Source organism: Electrona antarctica (genome assembly GCF_951216825.1).
Source record: "Electrona antarctica genome assembly, chromosome: 14".
Taxonomy (NCBI): Eukaryota; Metazoa; Chordata; class Actinopteri; order Myctophiformes; family Myctophidae; genus Electrona; species Electrona antarctica.
Window position 1 is genome coordinate 33,266,684 of NC_136795.1, and position 24,324 is coordinate 33,291,007.

The following is a 24,324-nucleotide window of genomic DNA, read 5'->3' on the forward strand; positions in this document are numbered from 1 at the left end:
AGATCATACAAAATGTTATTCATACAAATTTTTACTGCAAATTATGACAATAGCATTTCGAACATCCAATAAGACAATTATCAGACGGTCACATGCAATGCAAAATATATAGCTTATTCCATTGAATATTAAACTGCAGTGCTGTTTAAGCCTGCCAAAAAACTAGAGGAAATTAATATAATTTCTGACTTCCCCTAAAATTAAACAAAAAAAAAGCTGTATGGACAGACCTTACTGTTGGAATACTAGAAGACCATTGCTACACATTCACAATGGAATTCCATTTATTTATTTAAAACAAGACATCAAAATCCACATATTTTCCCCCTCCACCTCATCTATGATAATCTTTGGACAGTGAAAGTAAAGGTGGAATCTAAACATCCAGCTGAGAATGCAGTAAAGAAATCAAATTTCAAAACACGTCAAGACATTTATCAGAGGAGATCAACATTGATTGGATGCTGGATAAACTACAAATTTCCAAAATACAATCATCTCGTCTGAAGGGTAGTAAAAAAAACAGTCAAACACAATGGCAACTGACTTATACCTTGCCTTGGTTTATATTAGCTCTGATCCATAGCTCTAATGCCTTCATTAGGGCTCTGCTACTCTTCTCTTCCTGGCTCGCATGAGACGGCCGAGACGGGGTGCACACGCAGATCCCCATGAGACGCAGACCAGCCTCACCTCTTTTACGAAAATAAAAAGAACGTTTTCACCTACTCACCAATACAAAAGGTGTAGTGGACGCACTCTGAGCGCCCCACCACACGTATAAAATGCACTTTTAGGCCAGAAAGGGATTTGTTTTCGCCGAAAGGAAAAATCTTGAGATTTTCTCTTGGCAATATCGGTAGAGGGGAGTAACTAAAAGTATTTTTTTTCCAGTGAAAATAAAAATCCCTTTCTGGCCAAAAAGTGCATTTTATAAGTGTGGTGGGGGGCTCAGAGTGCGTCCACTAAGGAAAGTAGACTTTCTAATAACACAAGCCGCCTTTGTATTGGTGAGTAGGTGAAACGAGGAGAGGCTGGTCTGCTTTCATACGAGCCAGGAAGAGAACGGTCCCATAGCCTTAATGCAACGGCAGAAAAGGGCATTAGGGCTATGGACCAGAGCTAGGTTTATATAAGACATTACACAGGATGTGAAAAAAGTGCATGAATCAAGCTTTCTCGCTCCGAGTAAAGTACCCCCCCCCCCCCCCCCCCCACACACACACACACACACACTCTATGCTCTGCTGATATGGAAGTAAATTTTCTTGAATTTAAAGACATGTACTAAGGTCTGTCAAAGTGCATAAAAAGGAATGAACAGGAACAGGAATGATTCATGCACTACCAAAGTTTGGAGCACAAATGCTGCTTTCACACAGGCAGATGCAAAAGATGCAAAGCTACACAGTGTATTTGTAGCTGTTGTAGCTTTTTCAGCAGCTACAAGCGTCGGATTTGCTTCATAGCTTCACGTCGCTGGCTTCCATTGACAATGAATGGTAGACTGCGTCTTTGCGTCTGCCCGTGTGAATGCAACAAAAGGAATGTTACATACCGTATACACAGTAGATATAATTTTAAGAACCGAGCAAGAACAATGCAAAAGCTAGATTTTCTTTTTAACTTGTTGGCGAGGTAATATCTGTCTCATTCAGAGATCATCACAAACTTGGAATATCATTGGAGTGTTAGGCAAGCAATAAGAAGCAAAGTATAACTGTATTAACAGGAATCTAATGCTTAATTTATACTCCACTGTATGACAGTTGCATGCTAGGAATATCAGTGTGCAACACTGACATACAATAAAGTATAAATATAATGTCTCATGTTAATAAGGTAACTATTGAGGGGCCATTCAAAGATAGTAACTACAATAAACAGCACAGCAAAGCTTTATGATTATTATATCTGACCAAAAGATCAATGTGATATTTGCATGAAGAGATTGTCACAGTGTCACTAATGGAATGTGACTTCTTTAAGCTAGTTGGTTTGAATACAGGAATGTGAATACATGTCACATAGCTTCCCTTGTACAAGCACAAAATAAAAGGATGTTAAAATATCTATATAAATGTATATACATATACAGCTATATACTATGTATGTACAAATAGATCAACTTAATCTCTGCTGACGATATTTAGGGTATTCTTCTCGCCATAGCCATGGCAACACTCTTATTCACATGTGTACATTCTGAAATGTCCTCTCACAGCAGACCTGTCTGCCTACACATCTCACAGACTTCGGCATATCAACAGCTGAGCTAACACAAAACTGCTAGGAAGCTGCTGGCAGGGAGTAATGACATTGACCCTATTCACACAGCTGCCATTTTGCCCATTCACCATGTGAATGTGGCCGATATAAGCGCAACAATCATGAGTGGTCAACGATGACGGTAGAGTGCTTGAAAGTACTCAGGACAATGTTTGTAGCAAATACAGGGAATACAATTAGGATACAACAGGGGACAGGTAGGTATGGGATATATATGGGGTGGGATTAGAATGTAGAAGACAGGGAGGTATGGAGCATAGGGGACAGGAACGTATGGGTTAAAAGAGACAGTGAGGTATGGTATATAGAGGATGGGATTAGGATACAGGGGACGGGATAACAGTACGTTTTAACAGCGAGCGAGCATCAGCCGACACATCGCCCAATCGCCTGTCATCGTCCGAAAAGATGAATTATTTTTATCTTTTCGGGCGACGTTGCTCCGCCCACTTTGACCATCGCCCGTTCGCCTGCTATCGCAGGTAGTCGCCGGGTCCCATATACAAATAATGCACTTCCGGGAAAAAACGCCTGGCTGTCACCCGCTGTTAAAACGTACTGTGAAGATTAGGATACAAGGAGGTATGGGATACAGGGAACCAGGTGGGAGGACTCAGCACTCTATCTGGGACTGTAGCTGCCTGCGCAGAGTGAGCGTGCGCCGGTGGAGCTGCTGCATCTGCTGCATGCGATCCCGCTGGCGAGCCAGGTTCTGGGGCATGGGGTAGCGCTGGCAGCCATATAGGAAGCGATAGGGAATGCGTACGTGGCAGGCGGTGGCTCGGCAGCGAGGCTGCGGCATGGGTGGCAGCAGCATCCAGCGCTTCCTCTCTGCGCAGTAGCGGTATGCCTCCTTGCGGTACTGCTTGTCTACATCGTCACTGTTCTTCCAGCCACCAATAATGAAGACATCCTCGTCAAAGTGGCAGATGGCGGAGCCCTCGATGCTGGTCACCTCCGGTGGCAGGCTCTCCAGGATCTCATCAGAGATACGCGCATTGATCTTCTGCTTGGCGACCTCATCTCGCACCGTGTAGTTCTTGGGGCAGCAGGAGGCTGTGTGGTAGAAGTTAGTGGAGGCCACAGCCATTTGGAAGAGGCAGTAGTTGTCGATAAGGGGCAGAGAGTCAACATCCTGCCACTGGCGGCTTTCCGTGTCATAGCGGGTGGTCACAGTCTTCAGTCCATCGTCATTGTCCGTGTCGACAGGTGTGCGTGCCGTGACATACACATAGCGGTCCTCCACACTCACTGCCTTAACATCCCGCAGGATCTTGGGTGCAGATTCCAGGTTGTGCCATTTGTCCTGTTCAGGCTCATACACACTCACATCTTTGAAACCTGGGCTGAAGTTACCATGGCCACCAATGCTATAGAGGATATCCTTGATGCAGGTGAGTCCAAAGGAGTGCTTACGTGTGGTCAAGTTGCTCACCTGCTCCCAGGTATTGCGATTGGGGTTGTACCTTTCCACTGTCTTAGCAAAGCCAGGCTCCATGGAGCCGGCAACATAGACATGAGACTCTGTGGTGGCAATGGCGTGGCCATCCAGGTGGTTGTGGATGTGTGGAAGATTAACCCAGCGGTCTTCATAAATGAAATAGCCAACACACTCACTTAGGTAGTCCCCTCCCTCCGACACGCCACCCACCACCATGATAACGTCCATGTTCTGGCCGAAGCGAGGCTGGAATGAGGCCATGTAAGAGGACCAGAACTCCATGTCAGCTGACTTGAGGTTCTCAAAACGGATAGCATGGCCCTCCACGGCCTCAGAGACCAGGCGCAGACAAGCCTCATTGGCTGCCACCAGGCGCTCGCTCTTCACCACCCTGGTCAGATAGGTAGGCTTTATCTGGGGCAGCCTGAGGAGACGGAACAACTCCTCAAAATAGCGTCCTCGGTCCTCTGTATTTTTCTGCACCCACTTTACCACAGCCTCAAATAGCACCTCCTCGGAATCCACTGTGATCTCAGCATCGGACAGCCAGTCACGCACCAAGTGAAAGGGCAGAGTGTAAAACTCATCATCCTGAATGACCTTGTGGAAGTTTCTGCGGATCATATCTGCAGCCCTAAGAGCCAGCTGGTCCAGAGTGTACATATGGGCTAGACTGTGCACTGCCACACAGTTGGTAAGGCTCAGCTTCTTCTTCAGGAACTCACCACAGAAGTCCTTCAACTGCAACAGCAGGAACCTATGGTCAATAGAAATAAAATATCATATAGTCAGAGAGACAGTCACGCAAAATATGAGAGGACTTGTGATCTCATGCTGTACTTTTTGTGTTTTTTCTATTCATTTGGTCATTAAGGTCCTGCTCTGCCGGAAACAACACATATTCTTTGACTATGTGATGTGAACTAGGTTTATTTTCTTAAAGTGCTCAGTAGGTTGTGTGGGTCATGCCTGGGGTGACCAACTGACTGACTGACGAAGATTTTGATCATCCCAAGAACAAAATTGGTCCAAAGTGTTTTCTTGCAGCTACAGCTATAGATACAGTACAGTGGTCTCATACAGCTATAGATACAGTAAAGTGGTCACATGTTTACAATAGGCGGAAATTACAGATTTGTACTGCATGCAAAAAACAGCATGGTTCTTGCTCAAAACTGCATGAGATTGGCATAAATGTGGCATGTCTGTATGAAGGCTTGTAGGTATCTATGTAACACATTTACATTCACAAATATTATCCAAAAAGGGGAGAATATTTTGTAAAAGAAAATGGCTATCATTTGGAAAGGTTTTGTGAGTGTATTTCTTAACTTGGTGTTGTTCACTACTGAGGACACAAAGAAAAGAAACCTAATAAAGGCTTCATTATACAATAATGGGCCTGGCCATAACTCCTTTTTTTGGGATGTTTCGGCGGAGCAAGCCTCTCATTCTGTGGACCTTAATAACCAAATGAATAGAAGAAAAAAAATCACACCCGTGTGAAGTGAGGGGTGCTCTTATCATCATCATGCTTCATCTCATACTGGCCAATCAGAATGCCTGTTGCCTGTGATTGGTTAGCTGATTTGCTCGTTTACATATGACTTAAATCTTCCCTTCAACGTCAATGGCGTTTAATGTTTTGATGTGTGATTTACGTCATATTTAGCGGAATTTTGTCCGTTCATTGTCCATGGGAAATCTTGAGACGTGTGGGGACAAAAGCTGTTTATAGAAGGGGCTAGCGCCCCTTAAAAATACAAATAAAAAGTAGGGCATGACATGACAGCACAGGTAGAACCCTTTTTTTCTTGAGTTTTTGGGCCTGTGGCTCCCCGACTAATACGAGTTAAGACTTTTGCCAATCAAGCTTGAAGCATCAATGAGGACGAGGTCAACCAACTGTAGTGTATACTATACTGTATAATAATGCTTCAAGTTTGACTGATTAGGAAAACACCAGTGAGTATGTTAGATTCAAATATATGCCATCATTGTCATGATGATCAACCACAGCCCTTATGTCAATAGATCAGCCATTGTGGGATTAGCTTGATTTGGGATTAGATTAGATTTCTTATTGTATCAGTTAATGGTGCGCACACACACAAGCACATACACGTGAGGTTAAACATACCTATCAGCTAGTTCCAACACTTCATGCACATTGCAGGTGCTCACGCGTATTTCTCCAGTATACATATACTGGATGACACTTTCCACCGTCTCCGCATCTGGTCCCAGCTCTGAGCTCCATTCTTTCATCTCAACCCGTCCGGACAGCGATTCGGAGAACTGTCCTCCCAGCAAGGGTGTGAAATAGTCAGTGGCCGCGGCCAGCACGGAGCGGTGGGCCGAGAACTCGCAGCTCTGGACGTTCCCGGCGGCCGCCCCGCTGCTGAAGGCCAGCGTCACGTCGCAGAACAAGCCCTGTTTCCTCTGGTCGTTCTGCCGGCGCGACAGCTCCGAACAGTGGGAGGAGGAGGTGAAGTCCTCGGCCTCTTCCGCATCGCCGTCTCCGGCGAGGGCGCTGGGCGTGCTGGTGCCGCTGCTGCTCCGCGAAGAATCCTCTGTATTAGGGGCTACGGCTGCCATTGTGCCAGTGGACCCAGAAATATTGGAATTGCGGTGAACTCGCGGACGAAAGACGACCGCATACGCATGAATTCAAAACAGAGGACGACTCTGAAGTCAGTTCCGTCTTCGACTCATACGTGTGTGTATGTAGGTGACGCTAGGTGACGCTTAAAATAAAGGGGAAATGACAGCTTTTCCTCAAACCACAAACGGAATGGGAATATTATGGGATCATACGTTTTTTTTGCCCTTTGATTATTATTACATGTAACATTTCAACTAAAAATGTTATTCAGTAGCTGGATCTACAATGAGATGTAGTCTGGACGTTTTAGAATCAAATTTCTAAGCAATAAATAATCAAATAATTAAAAAAGCATCAACTGCCTTATTTAGTAAATGAGTGACAGTGTCTGAAAATCATAATAGTTTATTTATTCTCATGATAACGTTTGACATTAGGGTTAGTAAACAAACACAATTTACTGACATGCGCAGTGTGTTAAGGGCTTTATGGTTGGCATGACAACAGTCGTTCCCCCTTAAGCGTTGCCCTCAGTTTAATTTCAGACTTCAGAGTTGAAGCAAAAATCATTGTTTTCTTATTAAGCAAATAGCCTTTTACGTGTAGTCTACGTGTCTTTCATAGGAGGTTCACTTCATAGTTTATTTTGAATTGTAGGACCTGTCACGTGACCTGTTGGCTGGATGTGAACAGTGTGAGAGATTGATTGCCAATTTGCCATCTATAAATAGGCCTACATATTTATCAACGTGATACCATGAATTCTCTCTCTCACACACTCGCATTTATTCTGCTTGGAATAAATAAGATAACAATATAAAAGAAATACACCAAGTTGCATATATTTTATTTGACTAATTTACACAATTTTTACAACAGAGATATATTTAGCTCACATAACCAAAGTTAAAACAGGTAATACAAGACAACACAGTTTAAGACAAAAAGGTAATGGTTGGCCACAATAGCAGTAACATGTTAATTGTGAGTCATTCCTGGTGAGTGGGGATTTTCTGGACCTCATACATCTGCAACAAGTAGGCCTATGTCGTTTTACATTTTAATAATTATCTAGTAATTAATCACGTCAAAGTTGAATCTACTGTATGGTAGCCTAGATTCCTTTTGAGGAATTGCATATTTTATGAAAATAAAAGGCTTAAAAAAAACGAGACCAACCTAATAAAAAAAATCAAGTCCCCGGGCCCTAACTTGATGTTGCATTTTCTTGGAACAGCAAATGGCACTGCGTACTAGGAATGACTCAAATACACCTCAGCCAATGCAACAAAAACCTTACAGAACATAAAATCAAAACTGTTACATTCGTGTACCTTCGTTTTTTTTACCGTTACAACACCGTTTTATCTATACATAAATAAAGCTCTGATCTACAGTATGTTCCATCTAAAACAATAGCTAGCCAGACATTATTGCACTACGGTCAGTCTCATCCCTTAGGTTTCTGATATGGCACTGAGACAACGAAGAAAACCGCACTGACACACAATAGTTGTAATATTTGGGGCAAATCCAAGTACTTCACTGTGGTAGCTAAAAATAAGTAAACATTGTACTCTCAATCGCCACTGTCCACATAATGTCTGGTCTCAGAAAATAAAAAAATATACAGTGAAAACCACAGTTGACATGGTTGTAAAAGTATAAATTACACTTTACAACACAAAGGGCCAAGAGTCCATCCATTTAACTTCCAAATAATCTCCCTAGTTCATATTCTGCATTTGTCTCAGATGGGCCTTCATTGTTCTGTGGGCTTTGCCATTATTCTCAGGGCTGCAGCACTAGCTACTTAGCTAGTGATAAAGACTAAAACCATACCCTTAAAACTCCTCTTTTTTGATATTTGCAATTTACAGCTACAGTATATTAATAACATCTTCCCTATATATTGCTACCACTTTGGGTAACAGATCACAGTACAAGGGGAGTTACAGGGGCTGGGGTGAGTGCTGGCACTTTCTGGTTTGGTCTCATTGTTTTACATGGACATGTGTTCTGGGAGCACATAGGAGATGTCATCCCAAGGGTGACGGTACAGACCCTGCTTCAGCCTCTTCTGGTCCAGGTAGTGTCCTGAGAAATGACAAGATCATCATACATTATCAAGAGTGTTTCTTGCATCTCAAATGTTACAATACAATGAGTGTTAACTGAGGACAAAACAACAAGTCTCACCAATGAATCCCATGCTGCGTCCCAGGACAAAAATGCCATTCAGAGCACCAATCTCCACAAACTCATCAGCCTCATCCCTGTAGAAAAAAATAAAAAAAATAAGGAAACTCTTGCACAAAATTTGCATCTAGAATGACATGGTCAACATCAGTGTTGACTGGTTCACAACACCATGAATCACCATGGATATGATTTACTTTGAGGGTAATAAACAGAGTACATTATGCTCTCATGGAAGCTCTTTCGATGATTACTACCAATTTCCCTGGCATTGCTCCAATGCAGATCTCTCGAATGCAGACTTCCATGTGCCTAGCCTGTGCTGTCAGCAATGACATACGAATACGATATCTATGATGTATGACGGTTTCTGCAATATCTATGATGTATGACGGTTTCTGCAAGATCAGAAGCCCATTGACTTCCATTATACATGTAAAGTTAAATATAAAAGTGTGCTCTCTGTGGGCACCAATGGCCTAGTGGTTATGTCTCATACCACATATACGCTCTAATTTGCCTGGGAAGCATACCTTTTCGGTTTTATGATCCGGATGGTAGCGGTCATTGATTTGTAGTTATCAGGCAGGAAACCACAAAGCGGAATCAGAAGTACCCCAAATTACTTAAAAATAAGTAACTGGCACTTTAAAGGCAGATGGAATTTATTATCCTACCTTGTGAATCCGTCACAGGTCCTGAGCAAATCCACAAAGGCCACACCAATGAAACCATCCACATTCAGGATCAAGTTGGGCTTCTAATAAAGCAACAGAAGGAAAGAAACATAATTTAGGATGTACCACTGACATGGTGACCACAGACCTGATGAAGACTTGAAGCTCATAACATTACAGGTCTGTGGTGGAATCAATCGTGTAAATCTAGTGCCCCTTTCAGACGACGATGGTCTCCAGATAAAACGTCCCGTTGCGTTCAGTTTTTATTGACCCTTTACACGAGAACGCACACTTTATCGCTAGGTGGCGGTAACGGGCTGCCAAATAGACCAGTCACCCACGTTATGTACAAGAAGAAGAGCCAGCTCCCCCTTCACGCAACAGTTTCATTGTTCCCCGTGTCAATCACACTACAACACACACTACAAGTACACACTTCAACCCCCACTTTTCAATGACTTACATAGCTTGCTGTGTTAGGTGTTAGACTACGAGACCATTGTCCCCATTGGCCGTGAGTTCAAGCCTCACAGCGGACAGTTTTTCGCGATTTTTGCGGTCACTTTATTTTCTCACATATTAAAAACGCTACCAGATTAAAGTTAGGAATAAATAATACTGAGGTAAATGTTAATTAATAGGTTAATAGGGGAGGGTGATTCCTTTTTGTTTAATCACCTGGGGAGGGGACTGGATTTTTATTTTCATTCACAGGGAGGGTGATGGTGGTGACAGACAGCCCAGAGCATGCAGGCAGAGCGCGCCACGGGATGGTTATATATATTTTATAATACATTAGGCTACATAAACGCTGCTGCCGCGGCTGCCACCTATCACAAGTAAGGCATTTTATTTACATCATGGTTTTACATTCACCATCGCTGATGAGCAGCGCTTTGTAGGCGAGGAGGGAGGCTTGTTCAGGAACTCCATTATATCATAATTATGCATCAATAATATATGCGCTGCGAGCCAACGTGAGCCATGATGTCATAAGTTTTGCGGATTCACCGTTTTGCCCGTTTACACGGAGAAGGGATAAAACGGCGTTCTCAAAGATTTCCACTCTGGGAGGTGGTTTCACTTTGATGCGTTTTCACCTCCTGAGAACACCCTTCTCGTCTAAAAGGACCCCAGCAAATGATACTTTATTTTGCCGTTTCTTATGAACACCATCCTCGTCTAAAAGCCACCTTCATGTAAGTCATTGTTTGGATGCGTGTACTTTTTAAAACATTGGAAGGGAGTAAAGCTGACTCATTCTTACCTTGGAAGTGGTGATCTTCTCCACATCTAAAGCATAGTCCAGAAGCTGGGTGGTTGGGAAATTCTGCTTCACAAAGTCCTTCAGGATCTGCACTCTCATGTCTGGGTTGTTGATCTGCACGCACAGTCGCACACAAGCACATACTCATACTTCTTGAGATTTGCAGAGAAAACAAAAACATGTATAGAAGAAGCACACAAACTGAAGGACGCTTGGCACTCACCGACTTTACCCTGTGACCGATGCCCATGATCAGCTTGCCTTCCTTCTTCATTTTGTTGACAAACTCCATGGGCTGCATGCTACTATCAAATGCATGGCTGAACTGCTTGGCTGCAGCATCCAGAGCACCTCCAAAACGATCACCCTGAAAAGCCATGGCAGGAAAATAGAGACCTGAGGACATTCTCCCAGCTTTTGTCGTCAACATTGTGTTGAGTAAAAAGGAGAAAAAAAGCGCATCTACATTGCATAACCACTCCCAATCCTGTTCACACCAAACACGATAACTATAACAATGATTATGTGAATGTCCGCACTGCACAGTCCAGCTGTGTCAGAGCTCACAGTCCAGCTGTGTCAGAGCTCACTGCACAGTCCAGCTGTGTCAGAGCTCACACTGTGGTGCTGAAAGACATTTTGGGCGGGAACCCCTTTTGGCGTTTTAAACATTAAGTTATAATTTAGCTATTGAAAAATAGCAGATCTACAAGCGCGCCACTCGGTGGCGCGCTACGAGCTTGTAGGTCTGCTATTTTTGAAAAATCGTGAAAACGTGGCGCAAATTTGGAATATATATTCTTTCAGAGCGAACGTTATTAACTCAAATCTTTGCTTCTGGGGGGGTCCCTGGAACAACATATTTTCAGATGGGGTTGGCGACCAAATACATATTTTTGGGGGTTCTTGACATGAAAATGTTTGAGAGGGACTGACAGAAACATGAGGTTTTCAGAAAACTGTCAGGATTTAGAAGACATTTGTAGAATCGTCCTCAGGTCAAAATGGGTTATAAGAGGCGAGATTGTTGTAGCCTACCTGAGGTAGTGCCAGCTAGTGTTAACTATTCATAATCCTCTCTTCATCTCTGTCATCACCCTCATTTCCGAGGGCGAGTTACTTCGGACTGATTTGGTCCTTATAATTGTGGTGTGGACTCATCGTTCCACTTCAGTTATAAAGTAAAATGTTTTTTTAAACTAGTAAACATTGTAAGGGGACAAATAAACAAAATATTTCTAGTTATCGTTATAGTTACCGTGCTTGGTGTGAACAGTGCTTAAGTCATGAAGTACCTTGTGGGTGAGATTTGCTAATAATACTGCCACATAAATTATGGCTCTGGTTGAGCAATGTCTTACAATGGTGAGGAGTCCAGAGGTAAGGCAGGAGATCAGATCTTTGCCAGCACGGGCACAAACGATGGTGTTGTGGGCACCAGAGACGGCAGGGCCATGGTCTGCAGTCACCATTAGGCACATCTCAATAAACGTTGTGGCGTACTTGGGCAACCTACACACGGAATTGGACATCAATTCATCTATAATACATGTATACGTCTTTTGTTGTGAGTTATGTCAAGAGTTTTCAATGGCAATAGGCTCTATATGCACACTATTTTGGAAACAACTCTCCCCACTTCCAGGCCTCTTCGACTTCCTTCAAGGGTGTTACCGATGATACTAATTGACCTATAGCTAAGCCCCTCCCCAAACTGCTATGGTCCAATCACAGCTAAGCATAACATGAGTTAGACAAATCTCTCCACCAATAGTTTCCTATATGATAAAATGTGGAACCCACTTCCGCCCCGAGAAGTGGGAAAAGTTATTTCCAAAATGGCGTATGTGCATAGAGCCTATTGTTGGTTTGAGAAGCTGACCTCCTCTGGAACCAGAGCAGTCCCAAGGTTCCCCCCACTCCCATCTCTGACTTAAAGACCTCAGTGATGGGCATGCCTGCGTAGATCAGCTCCTGACCCCTCTCGTCACAGATACTGCTCATGAACGAGGCTGGCTTACGGATTAGACCCAGCTCCTGCAGAAATGGAAGGAAAACAAAAAAGGGAAAATATCACTCAAGGCACCCTTCGTTTTCCATCTATTCCCAAGTAGCCTGATCTGATGTAAAACGAAATAGTGAACTCTTAGATAAAAAGGCCCACCCATCATATTGATCTCACATAGAAGTGATTAAAGTCTGATTGATATTTCTGCCACAGGTCAATGTCAGGCTCACAATGCATTGCATCGCGTGGTCACACTGTTGCACAATGAAGTATAAATTAGGAAATACCTACCCGTGCCCAGGAGTAGTCCATTGGTACAGTGGGAGGGGGCACTTCTGCTGCTGGCACAATGACTCCCTTGGAAACAAGGTCATCATACACCGATCTGCACAAAGAAAAAGCAAACCTAAAGAACTTTGCCGACGTCAATTCACAGCTTTGGTCATACATAAACATTGATCATTTTACTGTTAATGGCCACATATACCATGTTACTGTTAATGGTATTACTCTAGAGAAAAGGGTAAATGAACACCAAATCTTTAGTCATTAAAACTTGAACAAACTTACTGGAATAACCGAGTCAATGTTGGCTAAACATAATTTCCGTAGTTAAGAAATCATGGTTGAATTTTGTTCATAAATCATTTTTTTCTAGGGACCAGTTTGTGTAGTTTCACTGTATTGAATTAAGCAAATGTCAAGTCTCTGCATGTTGACTTTCACAATGTACTGAAATGAATGGTATCCAGTGGCTTCCTTGAAAAGCAAACAAACTATGGTATGTATGCTTTCAAAAATGTTTGGTGTATGTCAAGTATACCATGAGCTGCAGTGAGTCAAGGGGGTCTGAACATGTCTGAACATAGTCATACAGTATATGTGCTGAAGAATATGGATGTTGACATATATAGGAAGCATGTCTGTGTGTTTGTGACAGTACTGACTTGATGACCTCGCCCAGCTCATCAAAACTCTTGGGGACGAAGGCGCCAGCCTCTTTCAGGGCCTTGTTCTTAGCTACTGCCGTCTCAGAGGCCTGGTTGGCACAGGCTCCAGCATGGCCAAACTGGACCTGGGGGACAACAATGAGCGAAATGGATCAACTACTGATTGCAACTGAAGACTTGCTCAATATGCAGCTGTTTTAAAGACATGAACAAGCTTTTACAGATAACTATATGCACTCTAGATAGATACCTTTATTATCCCACGGGGGAAAAAAATCAGTCGCCCAGAGGCGGCACAGTAGTTAAAGGTTACAACATACAAGTAAGGATAAAACGGATTTAAAAAAAGTACTGTAGTATACAGTAGAAACAAGGCAGAAGGAAAAAGCAAGGTGCATCAAGAAACAATAATAATTATAATAATACTAATAAAAGTAAAAAAAAACAGGGCAAACAAGGATAAACAAAAAAACACATATATACACAGTACAGTCGATCAGTGCGTCATAATAAAGTGTTACTATGTCTCATCATAAGAAAAACAAGACAAAAGTCAACAGTGCAAAGCCAAACAAAAAAGTGTCCAAATATCAGTTAATCCAGATTATGCTTTATGCTCTCACCTCAGAGGAGAACATGGTGGCACAGGTACCAATACACCAGCAAACTACTGGCTTTGTGATCCTGCCTGCCTTCATAGCCTTGCAGATCTTGTATTCTTCTGTACCTCCGATCTACAGCAGGGGTGGGGAGGGTGACAGACAATAATAGTGTCAACTAATTTGTGCACAAAGGTATTTGTAGAAGTAGTGTGTCTGTTAGATCACAGGTTCTGAATGTGTCTAGGGGGTTCCAAGGGTCCACAACTAAATGACTAATTATATGGACCCTTATATGGAATTGGAGTCTGTCTGTAACTTAATGGATATCAAACAGGGGGTCCTTGAAATTAAAGCACACTTTGGTAGAGGTTTGGGTTGTGTAGTTACCTTGTCATGATGCAACGAGTACAACTGGCTAGATATACTGCTCTGTTGCGTAGAAAGTAATAGAAAATGGTCTACTTGACTTACAATGTAACTTCTCTCAAAGTCACTCTTTTAGCACATAAACCCAAAAAAAGACTATTTTTGGATTACTGATTTCCAATCAACGGCCCAATTAGACTAGTAAATCATGACACACGGCACGACACAACCAAAACCCACACTTTTAAAACCCACAGTTTTAAAGGGTTCAGGACCACCGTGTTAGTTCATCAACTAACCTCTCCTAATACAACAATCATCTGCACTCCTGGACTGTCCTGGTAGCGCAGCACATGGTCTGTGAACACAGACCCAGGGTATCTGAAAAATAAAAGGGTACAGCATAAAGCCTCGTTTACGGTCCATTGCACGATGGCGTCGCTTTCCGAAATAATGAATTAAGCTTTACACATCGATTGCGACCAACATGCAGACACACCGCAGAGGCCAGACAGTTGCATACCTGTCCCCACCGATGGCCACACCCTCAAAAACACCATCTGTGGTTCTGGCGATGATGTTGTTGAGCTCGTTGGACATCCCTCCAGAACGGGACACGTAGGCCACGCTGCCTGGACGGTAGAGCTTAGAGGCAAGGATGTTATCCAGCATGCCCCCCGTGTTCCCAATCTTAAAACAGCCTGGCTTGATCCCACCAACCTGGATTACGACGCAAACGTCACTTATATGGTCATATACAGATCTGTCATTTGGTTGCCATTATGCATAACGTACGTGTGACATGCAACGTTGTGGAAATTAACCCATTTTGGGCAGGAACCCCTTTTGGTGTTAGCATTATGTTAGCTATTGAAAAATAGGTCTGCTATTTTAAAAAAATCGAAGAACGACTGACATAGAAACATAGCTTTTTCAGAAAACTGTCAGGATGTAGAAGACATTTTTAGAATCTGATCTCAGGTCAAAATGGGTTAAGATCCAAGATGGACTTACTGTCGCTGGCCCAATGAGGGTGACTCCCTTCTCATCTGCAGCTTTGATGATCTTCCTGGTGTGAGCTTCAGGGATGCCCTCAGCAATGATGGCAATGGTTTGAATCTGAAAGAAGTTATATTATTATAATGTATAATTTAAAAAGTTGCACCACCATGCGCCTCCTATGCATGGCGTCAACATCTGCGCCGTAGAGGTTATCATTTGTCACCTGTGGATACTGCAGGGTTTCCATGGTGCTATCGAAAGCAGATCTCAAGGAGGCAAAGCTGATGAGCACATCCACATCCGGGTGCTTCTTCATGGCGTCTTCCATGTTCTTATAGACCGGTACCAGGATCTCCTTGTGGCCCCAGTAGAACTTCTGTTTGTGATCTCCACTGAAACACACATTCAGTAGAGTCTGTCATGTGTGAAGCCTCTGCACAGACATAGGATGGTTGGCTGGTGGATGGAAATGACGCTCGCATGTGGCTGCAAGCGAGTGTTTGCAGCGTCGGCACAGCGTTTCCGTTTTATTTAATTTCCATCCACCAGCTAGCGGTCTAAAAACGGTACTTTGGTGTTTAAACTTTTAGCATTCCTACTTTCTCTAGTGTTAACTCTAAACAATTATCCTCTCTCTCTCTCTCAATTTAAATGAAGGTGAAGTCAAACTAAAATGCCCTAAATCGCAGCGAGTTGGTAAACTGGCGAGTTTTGATTGATTGAATTAACAGTTTGCAGAATTACAGTACATTTCAAGCACAACTCAATACAAAGACTAACTTATCTGTGAGTGGAGGACCCAATAAAGCATTACACACGTTTACAAGAGGGTCCACCTTGTTCAATTCATCAAATATGAATTCTCCGGATACCCCTCAAGGACCTGCCAGACCCCACATTGAGAACCAACGGCCATAAGAGATCCTGCTCAATTTTAAATACACGAGCAGTGGCACATACAGCATCACCACGTCAACATTCACCACAGAAGCAGGAAAGATGACATAACACTCACGTGAACGGGTAGACCATGGCTGCGACGGATGGCTGTTCTCTGGAGCAGACATAATCAAAGTCCATCATACCCTGCACCGCCCTCGTCTGCATACCCCACACGATAGTCTTGGTGTGCTTGCTGAACAGACTGGTTCCCTTGGCTACGAGGACAGGTAAACATAGTAACTGATGGTGAGTAAAGTGTGGGCCATAATTTGAATGACACACACACACACACACACACACACACACACACACACACACACACACACACACACACACACACACACACACACACACACACACACACACACACACACACACACACACACACACACACACACACACACACACACACACACACACACACACACACACACACACACACACGATGTAAAAAAAACAACAACTTTCTTTTGCAAGTTGTATGCAGTGCTCAATTTGTAAATTATTAGATGCTGGAGCTCATGAACCTCAGTTTAGTTATCAGTTTGTTATGAACACACATGCAGAAACATGTCATTTATATTTGTAATCACAGATAGATTAGTAACTAAAGTGCTGTCAGTTCACTGAGAGACTGCAAGTCTCAGTTGTCCAAGAGGGGGCACTGTGCCACCTAATGATAATATTGACTTGTAGAATTACAATGCCATCCAATGCATCCTTTGTGTAACAATTTAAGAACCCAAGACTCAGCTTTCAGTATTTATTGATTTCATAATCCCAAGAAGCATATTGTCGCCGTCTGTGGAGGGTGGACTGGATCTGCACAGCAAAATCTTCAGTGTTAATTTATTCTAAGTGTACATGTGTACGCTCTCAAGAGTTAAAACCATCTGAACCACAGCATGCCTAATCTGGGGAGAACATTCGCCCCAAAACAGTTGTGATCTTGTAGATCGGCAATCTTTGATGAAGAAGTTCAGTAAACAGGGAAACAAGTGTTGCAAGTACAGTTGCCACTCGCATACGTTTTACTAAGAATAGAGTGGTTAACACTGAGGTTTTTCTCACCGACAGCAGCACCGGTCTTGACTTTCTTGGCAGGCGACCCTTCTACTTTAGTAGTGTTCCCAGAGAAGGATGCGGTCCTGCTGGATGCTGGGGTCTGTAAACACAAACAAGAGAAGATCAACAACGGACTGCACCGCTGTGAGCTCGTAGATTGGTACAGCTCAGTGTATATTGATTAATGAGATCCTATTTGAACTTGGCATTTTTACTTTTTTGTATTGCTAATAAATGATTGATGAACAGTTATGATAATATTCATCTAATAATCTTTAATGTGACGACACACCCATTTTGCCCCAGAGATGATCAAATGACTAGTGCCATGTCAAAATTGATTAAATAGCTAAAAGAGGGAAGGAAATAAAACGAAAATCAGGAGTAAATTCCTTCCAAAGGAACAAAGCTGCACACATGATCACATATACAGTAACTACAGACACAATCACGCACACAGAAATGCTTCTCTGGCCTGGGCCATGGCTCAGTGGTCCAGGCACCTTGGCTGGTAATCCAGCCTGGCAGTGTGCCGCAGGTTCGACTCCCGATCCCGACGGCCTTTACTGCATGTCTCCCCCCCCCCCCCCCCCCCCATCTCTCTCCCCATTTCCTGTCAGCCTACTGTCTGTCCCTCCATAAAATATATTAAATAAGGCGAAAGCCACAAAAAAAAAAAACATTAAAAAAAAAGAAAATAAATGCTTCTCTGAAAGCCTGCACATTTCACATTTGTAATGGAAGCCTCCAGGCTATAACAGTCTATTCTGCCCAGACAGCCATTTCTACCAGAGCATTACACAACAGTCTCCCATGCACTTACATACGTCACTACAAGGCCTGCTTCACAAAGGCAGTGAGAAATGAACCAAGAGGTAACCACTTAGGGCTGGGCAATATGTTGATATTGTGATATGAGACTAGATTATCGTCTGGAATTTTGAAATTAGTAATATTGTGATGTGGCATAAGTGTTGTCTGTTCCTGGTTTTAATCACCTAAGCCTTATTTTATACTGTACTTCGCTGTGAGATAGGGGGCCGTCTTTGTTCATTTTTTTTTTTTTTAAGATTTTTTTTTTCTGCCTTTATGGATAGCATCAAGTGAAGATGGACAGGAAAGAGGGAGAGAGAGAAGGGGAGAGACATGCAGCAAAGGTCGTCATGAACGGGACTTGAACACGCAATGCGATGTCAGGCCAGAGCCTATATGTAATGTGGCATGCGCCCACTTGGCCAGCGGGCGCCCCAGGCCGTCTTTGTTCTTTAAGACCTGCACCTGAGGCCGAATCTACAAATGCCTTCTAAATCAGTAGTTTTCAAACTTTTTCGTAATTCTAAATTATTAACACTTTCAAGATTTTCCCAAAAATTACAAAAATAGCAGAAGTACAAGCTCACAGCTTGTACATCTAAGACAAGAAAACTGATATTGTCATTACAATATTATCGTCATAATATTGTGCCATATCGCCAAGCCCCATTACCACATGCAGATCTTTTGTTCACATTGCACTAATGGTGATGTTTGACGTGTAGACTTGAGTCGTTACATAACAAGTGGTCATATCATGACAGCCCGTTGGCCAACATATTACATGCCATACCGATGAACTCCCACTGGAGTTGAGGAGGAAGTTCGCAGTGTGAGCGGCCGCAGGAGGCTCATGGGGGATTGGTCGGTGACCTAGAGCCATGCCAACAATGGCGGTCATGTGGGTTTCTGTGCCGAAGACATGAATGGGAATCCCAGTGGTCTTACCTATTGAGAGCACACAAACATTTGGTGTTATGACAAATGAGCAGACATGCATTTGACGAAAGATAGACGGGCGTGAATGAACAGCGTATGCGAGTGCACATACCCACTTCTCCCATGACCCTAAGACCCTCCTGGTAATTGGGACCACCACGGCGAACAAAAATGGTGACCTCATGCTCTTTTAGAGGCCCCTGGTAGTCTCTGATGGCTCTAACAATCCCCTACAAAAGAAAAGAAATGACAACAGATGACAATTTGAACCACAGATAAGTTGTAGTTGTTGTAATACTCTGCAAATGACACCTCAGTGTCTACCTTAAATGTAGCTGCGACGTTTGTGAAGTTTGCAATGCTTCCTCCAATGATGAGAACCTTTCCTGTAGGCAAGGAATTGATTGCTCAATGAATTGACTACAAATCCAGTACACTTATAAAAAAGGGGCATGAAACCATAGGCTGGTACATAAAAACAAAAACAGTATAAACACAATAATAAGTGCTCACACAAACATGATCTGAATGGACATAACGGACATAAGAAATCACGCACCACCCGTCGTCACCCAGCTTTTTTTCCCCAGGCAGTCAGGCTGCTGAACAGCTGACCTTGCACTGTCACTTTACATTGCACTGTGTTTGTATACTTGTACATTGTATACTTGTACATGTATTTTGTCTTCAGACTGAGAGTGCTCGGAGCACAATGAATTTCATTGTATTTATAGTAATACCCTGTATTGATACATACAGTATGACAAAAATAAACCTGAACGAATAAGTGCTCACACAAACATGATCTGAATGCAAACGGATAAGGTGGGAAACATTTATGATGCATGTTTAAATGTGAAACATATTTCTATTTTAGAAACCTTGTCGACATTCAACATAGCTTAGCTTGGTACGTGGTGTATCACGCATAAGACACCACAAAAAACTGTTTCTTTAGGGAGTCCCGTACAATGTTATTTTAGGGAGTCCTGTACAATGTTATTTTAGTCCTGTACAATAAGGTAAATTTAATGCAGCCCGTCACGTTTTACCCTGCTGTAGTAACCTGTGGAAACCGAACTACACAATCAGCCTATGGTTTCATCATCATTTAATCCATTGAGACCTGGAACGCATCCATGTCACGTTAACGTTTAACCACATTAGCCATTAAGTGAGTATAGGACTCAAAGCTCATCTCTTACCTTCACGGTGTTTCTCTCGGGTCATCAGAGACAGGATGGTCTTGGCGTAGTCATAGGTCTGCTGTTCGCTAGGTGCTCCTGAATATTCCCCATAATTAGCCAGCTCATCGACCCCGCCCAGATCACAGATGGTGTCACTAGGACGAAATATGAAGTATTTATTGGTTATCCATCGAAAGAAAAACACAGCATAACTAGAAAAAGAGCTCCTCAGATCACAGGTCTCCGCCAGGTCAGGTAGGTTATTCACCTCCTGGTGGCGCTATAATAGGCCAATGTGAAAAGGGTTGCATTTTTTCCTTTGCCTAGTGGGAATGTGTGTTCAGAGTTTCACAGAAATTACACGCTGCATTCATGATTTGAGACATTTTGTTCAAAGCAGACCAATCTTACAAACTTTGGAAGCCAATGTTAGTCAATTAGAATGGAATATGAAATATCGGACAGATCCGTCTGATCACATGACTAGAAATACTGTATACTGATTTGTGTGATTTTTGGACAGAATCTGAAGGAGTGATGTAAAAAAAAATGTGTTTTACAAAAGTAGGCCTCCTGGTGGCGCTATAAAAAGCAAATGTTAAAAATGCAAGACAGAAGTTTTTCGGCCTTTAGAGAGTGCAAAGTTTCACGCAGATCGGTGCAGTTATAGATAAAAACGCAAATCGACCTGTTATAGCACCACCAAAAAGCTGATTTAAAACATTTAATTTGACCTCATCCTAGTGGGAATGTGGCAATTTTTCACAGAAATCTGAAGCTGCATTCATGATTTGAGGCATTTTGTTCAAAACTGCCCAATCCTGCAAACTGACCAATCCTGCAAAAAACTGCCCAATCCTGCTAATCTTAGCCAATTAGTATGGAATATGGAAAATCAGACATATCCGTGTTGATCCGCATTCCACCCGACACATACTGTAAGACTCAGTGCCCTCTTCCGTTCTCTCAAATTAATGATGTAACATGAAGAAAAACAACAATTTTACCAGTACACAAGGGGAATAATTAGTCACAGCTCGTGAAACTGCAGCTTACGCTTTACGTACTTTGACAGACAGACTAGCACAGGAGACATCACTCCTGAATGCCTCCAGACTCTCGCAGCAATAGCATCATTAGAGAATCCAATTTAGCTGGCAGACCAACAAATGGAGTCAAGCACGGCTGCTGTACCATCAATCTCACTATTGCACAAGTGGCGTACTTTCCCCCAATGCTAAATTAAATTACACATAGCATGATCGAGATAAAGGAAAAGGCAGGGGACAATTTACGAGGACCACACGAACGACCTAAATAGATTATCTTGTTTGTAACCGTTATCCATGTTCTTCATGAGTCGAGCACACGTCTGTGGTTGCAGCTGTTTTACCTGTAAACCACTGATGCGCCACCTCCTGCCACCATGGTCCAGATCCTGCCACGGGGGTTGAGCAGGGTTAGTTTAAGACTAGCACCGCTCTTGGCATCCAGATCGGCAATATAGGCCTCCTGTAACAGATAAGGGGATGGTCAGTCAGTCAGAGGTTAGACTAGAGGACTCGGAGGAAGAGGGTTTCTAATTGTGGTTGCAATCAGGGCAGACACTGTACGAGGCCCACTTCATCTATTGATTCATGATTGCGGATGTAGCCACACTTTAACAGAGTCAGACATTTCGGAAGGAAGCCTGTGTGACAATACAAAATCACACCTGTGTGAAGTGAGGGGCGCTCTTATCTTTATACATCATCTCATGAACAACTGAATTTATGTGATTGGTTGGCTAAATCTACGTCATATTTGGCAGACATCTGACCCAATTTCTCCTTTCATTGTCAACGGCAAATATTGAGACGTGTGGGGACAAAAGCAGGATGGGCTAGTGCCCCTCAAAAATATGGAATTGAAGATACAATATACGTATGGTTTAACACTGGGACAAAAATGTTAGAATTAATCCGATGCCCATCGCTACTCGTTTGTGACAACCAGGGCCACAGCTGGGGACCCGAGTGTAAACACAACCAATCAAAGGCCCCTGCTGTCCGTCATCTCCACCCAGCCCAGAGTCACAGCAACCCAATTAGATAAGCCCGTCTGGTACCCAGACGGTCTGCCTCAAACGAGCTCTTCCACGAACAACATACCTGCAGTGCACACATACTGTAAATGCAACATGCAAGCATAAAACCTTAAAGCAAAGTATCCAAATAATGAATTCAATTATTCATTCAAGATGTATTTATTAGAGTAGTTAACACTTTCAGCACCACCTGCTGTTCATTTGAAATGACCGCAGGCAGCCAGCTATATCCCCTATATAGGCGCCAGTCTATTACTGTCAATACAACGAGTAGAGGGGCAAAAGCTTTTTCGAGCAGAAGCCAACAAGAGTTAGGTTTCACAACAACCTGTAACATGGCTGGCGCGATGCGATCAGAAATCACTGTTTACATCTGAACGCCGGGCGGTTTGGACTAAAACAACAACTTTGGAGTATTTTTCGGAGAAAACAAGCAACAAAGAAACAACAATGAGTGGATCCTTATGGGAGGCACGGCATTGTTCCTCACGATGGGAAGAACTTAGGCGCTGTAAATGGTAAATGGTGCATTTATATAGCGCCTTTATCCAAGGCGCTGTCTAGCAGCCTGGGCAGCATGGAAGGTTAGTGTTGAGCTTCGGCTGCATGGTACTGATATAACCCTTACTATACGCCATCTGACGGGTTTGGCGACTTCCGGGGTTAAATCTTAACCCGTCATCTGACGGGTTGCGAGGCCTTTTGGCGTCCATCGTGTTAAACACATTTGCAGGGATGAAATGAAATGAAATGAAATGAAATGAAATCTATATTTACCCAGGGTATCTGGGCTAAGCTCAAGAACTTGTTTCCAGCCAGGCCCTGCTCATAGAACACATTTCATCGTAGTGGTTCAATGCCTTGTTCAAGGGCACTTCAGCGGTGGTAATTTTAACGTGTCGGACGGCTGAATCGAACTAGGAACCTTCCGGTATCAAGACCGCGCCGCTATCCGTTCGGCCACCGCTGCCACAAAGGGATAATGAAAGTGCCAATGAAAGTCAACACATCCAACTCCAAGAGTGTACAAATGTAGTTAGATTTGTACTCTTAGTTAAATTACACTCAGGAGTTTACTGTGAAGCTAGAATTCAGATTCAGTGTCCCCAACTGCCCAAGTAAAGGACACTTCATCACAACCCGGTATTTAGTATCCAACGAGACAACCTTTAGTGGAGGAGGGTACGTCTGCACAGAATGAGTCATAAGGGCTGATTAACAGCTCTGCTATTAGCTTTCTCCCAAGCAATTCCATGCGGGGCGCCAGGCCAGAGACACAAAGCACAGAGGAATAAAACGGTCATGCTGATGCTGAGGCCATTTTAGGCTGCAATCCAGTACCAACTGGATTGCAGACTGTGACACGAGGAAATATGAATTCACACAACCACAGAAATTACAAGAAATAATTATTTACAATTACAACACCCCATCAACCCCCCAAAAAAGCAGCTACTGCTAGAATCAAATGTTTGCCATCTTGTGCAATCCGCTTTTCTGCCCTACTCCTTTGAACATGCTTGAAAAATAAACAATCACTCAATCAATCAATGCTGCTGGACGAGAATCTGATGCATGGCTAGTAGCCATGCATCAGATTCTCGTCCAGCAGCCATTGGCTACAGTACTTACCTCAGGATAGGCCTCTCTGCCGAAGGGGGGAGGGAACTCCACATCTCCCCACTTAGCTTTGCAGATGTAGTCAGCCGTGGCATCAATCTTGGCTGCCATGTCGAGCACATACACGCCAGCCTTGGTAACCACTGATGGAGTGGAGAGAAAGGTCAGAGTGAGACATATGATGAGTGCAATATCAGAGATGGTTAATTAAGGTGTATTATTAAGGCCTAGGAGCCACATCCACCTACTGATATTTACTTGGA

General features: G+C 43.2%; 2 protein-coding genes across 3 annotated transcripts in view; both read right to left on the reverse strand.

Annotated features, from left to right (window-relative positions):
• Nucleotides 1–13: 13 nt before the first annotated feature.
• On the reverse strand, nucleotides 14–6,428 carry klhl11 (kelch-like family member 11). 2 transcript variants are annotated; one of them, XR_013791500.1, is made up of 3 exons: nucleotides 5,871–6,428; nucleotides 726–4,487; nucleotides 14–688 (listed from the first exon to the last, which is right to left on the reverse strand). XR_013791500.1 is itself a non-coding variant. In XM_079520024.1 (2 exons), the coding sequence occupies exons 1-2, from the start codon at nucleotides 6,326–6,328 to the stop codon at nucleotides 2,903–2,905; spliced, it is 2,043 nt and encodes a 680-aa protein (XP_079376150.1). In that variant the 5' UTR covers nucleotides 6,329–6,428; the 3' UTR covers nucleotides 14–2,902. The 2 variants fall into 2 exon arrangements, 1 of the variants encoding a protein (XP_079376150.1); XM_079520024.1 differs by having other exon boundaries at nucleotides 14–4,487.
• A 733-nt stretch (nucleotides 6,429–7,161) lies between these two features.
• aclya (ATP citrate lyase a) overlaps nucleotides 7,162–24,324 on the reverse strand; it is a 28,872-nt gene continuing 11,709 nt past the window's right edge. The window contains exons 7-28 of the mRNA XM_079519404.1: nucleotides 24,074–24,204; nucleotides 21,749–21,867; nucleotides 20,374–20,510; nucleotides 19,493–19,554; nucleotides 19,281–19,398; nucleotides 19,023–19,177; nucleotides 17,423–17,516; nucleotides 16,425–16,566; nucleotides 15,633–15,801; nucleotides 15,422–15,526; nucleotides 14,931–15,127; nucleotides 14,707–14,788; nucleotides 14,063–14,173; nucleotides 13,437–13,564; nucleotides 12,781–12,874; nucleotides 12,364–12,518; nucleotides 11,843–11,993; nucleotides 10,705–10,848; nucleotides 10,482–10,595; nucleotides 9,212–9,294; nucleotides 8,535–8,611; nucleotides 7,162–8,432 (exon numbers count right to left, since the gene is read on the reverse strand). Of these exons, the coding sequence (XP_079375530.1) occupies nucleotides 8,338–8,432; nucleotides 8,535–8,611; nucleotides 9,212–9,294; nucleotides 10,482–10,595; nucleotides 10,705–10,848; nucleotides 11,843–11,993; nucleotides 12,364–12,518; nucleotides 12,781–12,874; nucleotides 13,437–13,564; nucleotides 14,063–14,173; nucleotides 14,707–14,788; nucleotides 14,931–15,127; nucleotides 15,422–15,526; nucleotides 15,633–15,801; nucleotides 16,425–16,566; nucleotides 17,423–17,516; nucleotides 19,023–19,177; nucleotides 19,281–19,398; nucleotides 19,493–19,554; nucleotides 20,374–20,510; nucleotides 21,749–21,867; nucleotides 24,074–24,204 (2,663 nt within the window). The 3' untranslated portion in view covers nucleotides 7,162–8,337. The remainder of the gene's footprint in view (nucleotides 8,433–8,534; nucleotides 8,612–9,211; nucleotides 9,295–10,481; nucleotides 10,596–10,704; nucleotides 10,849–11,842; nucleotides 11,994–12,363; nucleotides 12,519–12,780; nucleotides 12,875–13,436; nucleotides 13,565–14,062; nucleotides 14,174–14,706; nucleotides 14,789–14,930; nucleotides 15,128–15,421; nucleotides 15,527–15,632; nucleotides 15,802–16,424; nucleotides 16,567–17,422; nucleotides 17,517–19,022; nucleotides 19,178–19,280; nucleotides 19,399–19,492; nucleotides 19,555–20,373; nucleotides 20,511–21,748; nucleotides 21,868–24,073; nucleotides 24,205–24,324) is intronic.

Excerpts from the sequence above, each read along its gene's own strand:
- klhl11 (XM_079520024.1), bottom strand. The coding sequence starts at position 6,328 with ATGGCAGCCGTAGCCCCTAATACAGAGGATTCTTCGCGGAGCAGCAGC. Across the intron at positions 4,488-5,870 it reads GTGTTGGAACTAGCTGATAG|GTTCCTGCTGTTGCAGTTGA; the intron begins GTATGTTTAACC and ends TATTGACCATAG.